Source organism: Leptosomus discolor, chromosome 1, assembly GCF_034619465.1.
Source record: "Leptosomus discolor isolate bLepDis1 chromosome 1, bLepDis1.hap2, whole genome shotgun sequence".
NCBI lineage: Eukaryota > Metazoa > Chordata > Aves > Leptosomiformes > Leptosomidae > Leptosomus > Leptosomus discolor.
Window position 1 is genome coordinate 161,748,335 of NC_141391.1, and position 10,006 is coordinate 161,758,340.

Below are 10,006 nucleotides of genomic sequence, written 5' to 3' on the forward strand. Positions count from 1 at the left end.
TCAGGCCGCTCCAGCTACACTCCTTTGCATCGTCGGTGTATTAGCTTTGTTGTGGCTGAGTTAAATGCCTCCACTCATCTCCAGCAGCAATAACGCAGCAGCAAACAGCCCAAGGAAGCATCCTACCAGTACCGCCCTCGCTGCAGTGGGACCCAAGCACCTTCCCACCCAATGTGCTGCGTGCAACTGCAACAGCTTCAGCATGGCCGTGCCACAGGAGTGGGCATGTCACACATAGCACGGATGGAGGCAACTTCAGAGGCCTCCCTCTGGCTTATCTGTGTCAACACTTAGCATGCCTGGGTCACTCTCCCTACTCTTCTTCCCAGAGAAGAACTGAATTTGCAGGTCATTTAGATGGAGCTTGAGCTTTCTTTTTAATGGACTGACCCATTTTCATGTTACCAGAACCAGAAGGCACTTCATTTTGGAACACAAGCTTTGCAATGGCTTTCGGTTTTTAGAACAGTCATGCTCCAAACTGGGTGAGATCAGCAAACTGCAGTGAAAATAGACTTTTGGGTGGAAGGCTCCATTGTGTCACAGCAGCAGGATGAGTGGTGCTGTTTCTCATCCAGGAAGTCAATACTGCCAACAGGCTGTGGTGGTCTCAGCACACAGAGGGCCCCCTTAGACCATGGCTTTGCCCATTTGGCTCTGATGGGAAGATTTACAGTCCATGTGCCCCGGGAAATGCAATCAAGAGCCATGGCTCCTTGCTCGGATTGTCTGTGCCTTTTTTTTTTGAGAAATGACCTCATGCCTTAGCAGTTAGCAGCTCAGCTCATTTATGAAGTTAAAATAAATTACAATCAGATTTTTAAATTAATTTCTTTAGGAGCTAATTAAAATACTGGTTGCCTCATTAATTCCAGTTAGCTCCCCTCTGCTTAAAATTGCAGACACATCCAGTTCTACAATCATCAGCAGAACTCAGCTGGTCCTTCGAGCATGTGAAACACAGCTCTCCCAAGAGAGCTTTAAGAGATGATCTTTAAGATATGAATCATGGGTTGATTTAGTGGTTAGGGCTAACTGTTACTAGAAGGACATGAACATACAGACTTCCTACTACTACATAAAATTATATGTGTATGTAATATACATTATATACATATGTAATGTATAGGGCAGAATGAAAGTGCCAGGCCTTTGACGAACAGAGAATGAAGGAGCAGAGATCCACATATTACTAACTTCAGACATCAACCCCTAGGCTCTGGTAAAGTTGACAGAGAGTCCAAAATCTGTATCAGACACGCCATAGGCTGCTCTCTGCGAGACCAAACATCTCTCCATTGGTTTGACTAGAGGTTCAGACTTGACAGCTGAACTTCAGTGGCATGAACATCCCTCACAGTATCTTCCCTAGGGCAGTATTCCACCTCCCACCACTTTTTGTTACGTGCGCACACACACATACATTATCCACATACACACAAGTATACACACACATACCGGTTTTGAGCAGATCTCTCAACCTTCTCTGCAGCAATTAGAGGAAGGTCTCCATGCAAATGTTGTCTAAAGAAGCTTTCAAGCCCATACACAGCAGGAGAAAACAGGCCTCACATTTGTCTGTTAGATTACATCTTTTAAGTGACCTTTCTCAACTACAGCTCTAACTGATCAAATATCTAGATGTTTCACATCTCTGTCACCAGCAGAGAAGCCATTTCTTGTAAAGGAACAGTCTCTCCTAGTCCAGCAGTCCCTGAAACCCACTGAAGTGTAGCTCCAGCCAGGCATCTGTTTTCTTGCGTAAGTCAGGTGGCTGGCTGCAGTTTCATGCAGGAGTGATGCTAGGTCCCACGTCCGACACAGCAAGTGCCAAGTTTTCAAGGTCCAACTGACAGGCAAGGCCTCCCAACATCCAGTCAGATCACAGCAATTTAACAGTGACAGGCTGCACTGAAGATTCAGACTCACAAAGTCTTGTACTTGAAAGGAAGCAGCTTCACTTGGTCCCCTGAACAAAGTGGATTGTCTACAGGGAAAAAAAGTGCTTCAAAGGGTGCTTCAAGAGCACTGTGTTTCTCTGATGTCGATCTCCTCTCCTCTCCTGGCAGCCCACCCAACAGGACCAGGTAGAGTCGAGTCATAGCAAGGTTCCTGCATGGCCTTCTAGGATTTAAACTTGAAGTAGGCTTCAACTGTAGTGAAGGACAAAAGTGGTGCGTTAGGGCAGTACCCTGAACCGGAGTGGCAGGAGGGGAAGGAAACAGCATGCAGGGACTTACTTGCATATTCCTGGGGTGTCATGGCCTGGTTGATGACGCTAGTGAAGGCTGTGATCCAGTCCAGCTGGTCAGTCTCCGTCTCACAGGTGAAGAGGTATTCCCGGTCAGGGGTGACAATGGTGAGGCCATAGTGCCAAGAGAAGTTGCCCTGTGTCCCCGAAGGCAATCCCTTCTGGACGCTATATCCATTCTCTCTGCTGCCCACAAATACCTCCCCCTTAGCAAATGCATCCTGCACATCAGGAGGGAGAAAGAGAGATTTACAGAATCAGAGAAGAACGAGGGAATAATAGCAGTGCACCTAAGGACAGGAGGAGAGCGGGTGAGGACCAGCGACATAGCAGCAAAAAGATTTGAAGGTGGTCAGGGGACTCAGAAGAGCAGGGAAGCTATGCTCAAAGGCAGCAGCAGAAAGGAAAATTTAAGAGCATAGATCATGAGAAGTCTGAGAGAGGACCTGCTGCTCCTCTCTCTCCATGTCACCCCCCCCATGTCACTCTCCTCCCCATCATCACCTTTACACCGCTGCCCTCCCTGTTGCCATTGTCTGCAGGCAGTGAAACAAACACAAAAAGCATGGGATGAAATAAGTGGGACGGAAAGAGGAAGACCTAGAATTCGTTTGGAGCAGCTAGGGAACCTGCCAGCTTCCCTTGCTGCAGAGCAAAGACGCTGGTTACACTTTGCCCTTGCCCTCAGCACTGTTGCCTGCAGCTGCCAGAGGTCAGATCTCCCCCTCACCAAAGGGTCCTTGAAGTACATGAGCCTGCGGTGATCCAGCGTGAACCAGCGCTTCTTAAAAGCCTCTCTCTGCTGTAAAGGGAAGAGGTGACATATGTAAGGGGACAGTGCCCTCTGCCGCGAGCACTGCAAATGGATGCCCAAAATTCATCCCAACCATCTGAACCAAGCCCCTGCCTTAACAGCGACCTCCTCCTCACCCTTTCTGTGCTGAGAGTGGGGACCAGTATCGGGTTTTTCAGTCCCAACTGCTACCCCCAACTCTTGGACTTCTGTGAAGGACCCCAGAGTTGAGACAGGAGAAATCTAGACGCTAAATACCTGTAAGGTCACGCACACACAGACACATGCAGAGAGATCTGTTGTTCTGGGAGAAAGCAGGGACTCTGGCTTCATCTACTTTCATATGTGTCCTTCCCCTTCCTTTTATTCTCCCCTCCCTTGGTGCACACACACTGTTCCCACGGGTGTCTAAAGAGTCAGGGGGGAATGGGGAAACAGCAGGAGAAAAACATTGAAGTAGGGAAGGTCAGTGGCTCTCTGGGAGGTCCCTGTTAAGATTTTTTTCTCCCACAGGAGCTCACCTTGGGACCAGTCTTCTCCATGTAGCCCTCCTTCAGGAAGTTTCTTGTCAGCCGATTTTTAATCTGATGGAAAGGCAGGAGTAACATTCACTTAGCCACGTTTCTTTGCTATTCGCTTTTGCTCCTGACCCTTCCTTCTATTGCCCCAGATGCAGACACCTTTTAAATTCATGTTTGCAGAACTGTCTGGCCAGGAGTCACTTCTGTCCCAAAAGTGCCCAGAAATAGCAAAGAGCAGTTGTTCTCTGGCCATCACAAGTCCTTTTACATGCACTTTCTCGTCCCTCTATCTAAACACTGCAATTTCCACCTCTGTACCTGGGGTTCTAATAGTAACTGATGGGCTCTTTTATCACATAACCGCGTACCAGCAGGAGACTCAGCACTGCACTCAAGTGCTGCCTTACCTCATGATCACTGGCAATGGGAAATGCTACCTTCAGATAATGGAACTGCACAGAGCGGATGGCATTGAACCAGTCCACTACCTCCTGAGAATGGAAAAGGACAGGACAGAAAGCTTAGCCAGAGCAACAGTGAGACATCTAAATTCACCCAGCTGTACCCAACCCTATGTCAACTACAAACACAGCCAGCTCTCCTCCCCACCACCTACAGCGTCTCTCTCTCTCACACACACAGCCAGCACGGCTGCCCCATTCCCCACAAGCACAAGCAGCACATCTGCACATCTTCTATGGCAGCTCCTCCCACACAAACCGATGCAGCCAGTGCTCCTGCCCTGCTCCCTGCAGCAAAACTCGCTCACAGACACACAAACACAGAGCCAGAATCCCCAGGTAACCCCTGGTTACCTACAGCAACTCACACACGCACACCCCATCCTGCCCATGCTTCAGACTATTTAACATCAGCAGCTTCTCAAATGACCTCAATTGCTTTGCAGCGTTTGATGCTAAAACCAGATACCTTCCCACTTTCATGGTAGACAAATATATTCCGGGTCTTGTTGTCTTTGAGATAGGTGATCTGCAGGCCATTGGGGTTCCCAATCTTCACTGGCTGGAACGTAGCATTGATGACATCTATTTTAACATTGATTTTGGGTTCTTTGGCCTGAAAATGGGATGGCATTGGTCATGCATGAGCAACCCTAGTCAGAAAGAGACCTGAGCTACTGACTTAGTGGCATAAGGGAGGGTCAGAGGGTTTTAAAAGGTAATAACTGCCCCTTCCCAAAAAAACTGTTGTAGCACACACTCCCTTCACGGTGTGGCATGCTCCAGCCCAAACAGTGGCCCAATGCCTCCAATTCAGATTTGAGCTGTGCCTACTCTGGAACTGCCAGTGAAACACTGAGAGTGCATCTGACTTTACAGCTGAGCCAGTCTAAAGGCTAACTGACCTCAAAAGGAAAGAGCTCACTCCTAGAACCACAGAATAGTTTGGGTTGGAAGAGATCTTTAAAGGTCATCCAGTCCAACCCCCTTGCAGTGAGCAGGGACATCTTCAACTAGATCAGGTTGCTCAGAGCCCCATCCAACCTGAACTTGGATGTTTCCAGGGATGGGGCATCTCTGACCTCTGGTGCAACCTCTGGGCAACCTGTTCCAGTGTTTCACCACCCTCATCGTAAAAAATTGTCTTCCTTGTATCTAGTCTAAATCTGCACTCTTTTAGCTCAAAACCATTACCCCTTGTCCTATTGCAAAAGGCCCTGCTAAAAACTTTATACCTATCTTTCTTGTAAGCCCCCTTTAAGTACTGAAAGGCCACAATAAGGTCTCCCCAGAGCCTGCTCTCGATAAGAATAACCCCAGCTCTCTCAGCCTTTCTTCACAGAAGAGGTGTTCCACTCCTCTCATAATTTTTGTAGCCCTCCTCTGGACCTGCTCCAACAGGTCCATGTCTTTCCTGTGCTGAGGACTCCAGATCTGGACACAGCACTGCAGGTGGGGTCTCACCAGAGCTGAGTAGAGGGGCAGAACCACCTCCCTTCACCTGCTCGCCATGCTTCTTTTGATGCAGCCCAGGGTATGGTTGGCTTTCTGGGCTGTGAGAGCACATTGCTGGGTCATGTCCAGCTTTTCATCTACCATTATCCCCCAAGTCCTTCTCGGCAGGGCTGCTCTTGATCCCTTCATCCCCCAGCCTGTATTGATACCAGGAGTTGCCCTGACCCAGGTGCAGGACCTTGCACTTGGCCTTGTTGAACCTCATGAGGTTCACATGGGCCCACTTCTTGAGCTTGTCCAGGGCTCCCTGGATGGCATCTCCTGCTTCTCCCTAACCCAAGACATTCCCTCCCTCCTGACAGTATACTAGCACTTGCCCCATTCATTTCAGGGAGATGAATGAGCAGAAAAGTAGCACTCCTCAAAACAAACCAAACAACAGGTTTTTGCCAACTCGGCTCACAGTGGGGTGAGGCTGGTTCCAGCAATGATGCAGGATTACACAGTCAGGCAAATGGATAGGGGTGAAGTGAAAGATCAGCCCTGTTATCAGCAGTGTGGGAAGGGTATAGGGAAGCACAAAGGGAGGATGTAGGGAAAGGTCACCCTGACAGAAGGAAGGGGACCCCTCTCCTCAGTGACATGTTTCTGTTATCATCCTTGGCCTGGGATGAGCAAGGCAACCTCAGAAACACGCGTAGGAAATGGAAACATCTCCATGACCCCACTGCCCTGGGTGGACCACACACTGAGGTGGGAGTTGACCACCATACTCACATCCTGCTTGGTGAAATACTTCAGACATCCCTCTCTCTCAGACAAGAGGAACTTGCGGGGTAGGAACTGCCCGTTGTCTCGACCTCGCTTCCAAAGGATGCCTTCCTTCACCCCTAGAAGCAGACAAACCACTTTAAAGAGCATCCCCCCACAGGCACGGTAGGCATCAGAAAGCTATGTGCAGCCTGGGGTCCCAGCCGCACCTCTGGGATAAAGCACATGATGGACTATTGCTGAGAACAAACTCTTGAGAAGGAGGTCTCACCTCTGACTTACAGATGAAGATGGTAGTGTTCCTGGGTTTGCAGCCCAGATAAACAGTCACCAAAAGCCATTCTCAGATGCTTCCCACCTCCTAGTTTGGCTCCCACTACTGCCTCTGACAGCATGAGAGCTGTCTTTCCTGTGAACACCAGAGTCCTGGCCCGTGCAGTCCCTGGCGTGGGACTAGAACTCTTCTCACTTGACTCTACAGGCCCGTGGGCTCCAGCACCTTGTGTCACAGCACTGGCAGTGATATTTCAAAGACAACCGCCATGGTTGGAGGGAGTGGCATGCAGCAGGACAGAAATTTCTTGCTGCAGAGGTCTGGCTCCACCAGGACAGCAAATGCTTTTGAAAAATGCCAGCTGATAATACCAGGCTTGGAAGAAACCCATGGCAGTGACAACCTACACTGCCCACAATTTAACCCTCCCCCCCCAAACAATGCCCTGTAAGTACCAGCTGGGTTCTCAGGAGTACTTGTGGGATTTGTGACACTGACACTATGAACTTTTTCCTTGCGGTGCTCGAAAGCTTTCAGTGAAGGCAACAGGCAGGATATTTTCATGCTGTGCTCTGCTCTTACCATCAGAATATGGCAGCTGTTTTCCCGGCTCGGTGAACTCTTTGCGTTCATATTTGGCCCGTATCCACTGTTCTCTCAGGACTCTAGGGAGAGAGGAGACAGGTAGCTCAGAAATGAACAAGAGGAACCTAGAACTGCCCTTCCCCCTTGTATGCAGCAACTTACTGGCAGTCGTTGTAGGTTGGCTGGTAATAGTAAATAGGGATGTGAGCTTCGTACGTGGCTTTAGTCACAGCATTCCCATGCTTGGCCAGAAACTGCAGAGTTAGACAAGAGAGTTAGCACCTTCCTTTTGATGCAGACTCATGTTGGACCTTGTCCTTTGCTGACCTACTACAGGGCTAGATGCACATCGAGCTCTAACAGAGCATTCTCTTTCCCCTCCAATGCAACATCCCAGCAAAGTCTGGCTACAGAAAGGTGGGTCTCAAAGGTCTCGTCTACCCTCAGCAGTTACACTGATTGCACCTGAATCAACAGAATGCCCTAAATGTCACTTCTGTGGGGCTGGGTGCACACACATTCAGTGGATTTGCTGCCATGCCCCACATCTCCAGGGAGACGGTGTTCAACAACAGCTCTGCAATGCTGTCTGGGGGGACATTCCAAACTTCTTCACTCTTCTCCAAAGAGCAGCAAGATAGAGATTATTTTCTTTGGATCTCTAGAAAATTTTTTCAGTCTCCTGAAGATTAATGGGTTGAGAGGGGTGTAACAGGGAGAAGCCAAGTTCCCACAAATGCCATTTTTCTCAAGAGATCACATTATATCTGGAAACTCTTCTCAAAGCATGGAACTGCCCAAGATTTTCCCCTCGGACTGCTGAAACCGAGAGGAGACACTGAGGCCGGATGGTGCTGGCGAGTGGGAAACGAGCAATCTGGAGCCACAAAGACCCTGAACGTTGGTAAGATACATTGTAAGAGCTCTGCATTTGCCATAAAGTCAGAGGATATGGGGAGATGTACAAGGCAAGTGCATCCCCTCTCTCCCAGTAAGGAGCCACCCCTGCTTGAGTATCCAGAGCATGAGTAGTAAAGGTACAGACTAAATCTCCAGCTCTGTGAGGCCAAAGGGCTGATTTTCCTGGGACAGTTAGTGCATGGCTTAGACCCAACCTACCTGACATACCAGTGGGGATAAAGATCTTACCTGCACCTGAGCATCATCCCAGTGGTCCATCCTCAGGGATTTGACTTTGCTGATGCTAGGGATGTTGCGGTGAATTCCTGAACAGCTGAGGCATATAAAGACACCCAAAGTAGAGGATGCCCAGTCAGGATCTGAGGGTATAAAAAAGGCTATGACTGGAAGTGGTAAATTCCCCTGGGAGATATGCCTCAACTGAGAACGTAGTCCTGAAAAACAGAGAGCTGGGTGACCACAGTTTCACCTGAGCTCATTAATTAATATTCAAGGTACAGACGCCAGTCAGGAAAAAGCACAGCTATTAGTCCCTCATTCCTCCTGCTTCAACCACTTCATCTGAATTTCTATTGACCTGAACTTTAAAAACTCCAAAGTGCTCTGCGAACTCCCTTTGTGTAAAGGGTCACTCACAATGAAAATTAAACTACCTTTGGGAAAAGACTCCAGGAGCTGTTTAGCGCAACACAGCAAAGCCCCAACAGTATTTAACTCAGGAAGTGGAAAGCAGCCTTGAATCCAAAATTTTCCTGGGAGAATGTAAGAGGGTAAAGTGGTTCTAATTAGCTCAGTCTTAATTTGGCTTGGGTGGTACACTCCACATGTCCCTTTTGGGAGGGGTACGACGGGTGTTTCCAGCAGCAACTGTAGGACCTCAAACTGGGTACCCTTTGGAGAGGGCGAGCCCTTCAGTAAAAGAAATCTCCGAGGCACCTGTGGCAGGTTGTCAGTTCAGAGCTGACTCACGGAGGAGACAATGCCCTCCTGAATCACGCCTTCGTTCTTGAGCCGTTAGGATTTCACGGGGAGCTTTCCTGTCAGGTCCTGACTAGGCATGACCTTGATTTGTATTTGAGATCTGACATGACTACAACTCACAGTGCTGCAGCTACGCAGCCCCTGCTCATCTGGCACTACAACGTTCCCGTCCTTCTTCCCACCAGCTCGGTGGCAGCACCTCCTTCCTCCTCCCTCGCCAACTCACCTCCAGGGAGAGGAAGCAAATATCCAGAGCAATGCCTCTCCTTCCTCTCCACCCCAGGCTCCTGTGCAGTCCAGACAGCTGGCACCAGATAGCTGCTAGAGACAAGCCCCTGCTCCCTGCTTCCAACTCTTCCTCCAGCAGCCCTCGGGGACTCACCTGGCTTCCCACAGTCTGCGCACAAAGAGTTTTCTGCTCTTCTCCATACCTCCTTCAGGGCCTTCATGCTCCGCTCGTTGCCTCCAGCCATCATGTCCAAATGCTACCCCTCCAGGCAGGGCAGGGCCAGGACGGCAGCTGCCTGTGCCTTCTGCACCTGCAGGCCAACCCACTGGGTTGCCCAAGGGAGAAGGAGCCACCAGAGAGACAGAAGCTCTGGAAAAAGGGAAGGCAGAAGCCGTAAGGTTAATGGAAGGAGTGTGGAGGCCTGAGAGGGCACCTGAGCCGGCTGAGCACAGGCAGGGGCAAAGAGGCTGGAGGCTGAAGTGCACCCAGACTGTGAGGGAGGAGGAGGAGGAGGAGGAGACCTGCCCCATGGGCGTGGAGGGAAGTGCAGCAATTAACCACAGAACTGGTTTTTCCGCATTTCTGCTGGTGAAAGGACAGGCCAGGAAAAGAGCACAAGCAGCAAATGAGCTGATAAAGGCGAGGCGGTCCTGGACAAGCGGCCTGGCTTGGCCTCCTCAAAACTCGTGTCAGGACTCATCATGCTCTGTTGGCTGCGGGGGGGTTGGCTCTGGCCGCCCTCGCAGCGCTTCAGGACCTTCCAC

At 49.9% G+C, this 10,006-nt stretch overlaps 1 protein-coding gene across 1 annotated transcript; it reads right to left on the minus strand.

The window, feature by feature from the left end:
* Positions 1-2,114: 2,114 nt before the first annotated feature.
* Positions 2,115-9,486, minus strand: LOC104354809 (arf-GAP with dual PH domain-containing protein 1). The gene is made up of 11 exons (XM_009961825.2): positions 9,396-9,486; positions 8,261-8,391; positions 7,274-7,365; positions 7,109-7,191; positions 6,259-6,371; positions 4,496-4,642; positions 3,973-4,056; positions 3,566-3,628; positions 2,982-3,053; positions 2,241-2,472; positions 2,115-2,153 (listed from the first exon to the last, which is right to left on the minus strand). The coding sequence occupies exons 1-11, from the start codon at positions 9,484-9,486 to the stop codon at positions 2,125-2,127; spliced, it is 1,137 nt and encodes a 378-aa protein (XP_009960127.1). The 3' UTR covers positions 2,115-2,124.
* Between the last annotated feature and the right edge of the window lie 520 nt (positions 9,487-10,006).

Bases quoted from the DNA above. Each gene is read 5' to 3' on its own strand.
- LOC104354809 (XM_009961825.2), bottom strand. From the start codon at position 9,486: ATGGCTGGAGGCAACGAGCGGAGCATGAAGGCCCTGAAGGAGGTATGG. The intron at 6,372-7,108 runs GTAAGAGCAGAG...GTCTGCTTCTAG, and splicing joins ACAGCTGCCATATTCTGATG to GGGTGAAGGAAGGCATCCTT. The intron at 3,629-3,972 runs GTAAGGCAGCAC...CCTTTCCATCAG, and splicing joins CCATTGCCAGTGATCATGAG to ATTAAAAATCGGCTGACAAG.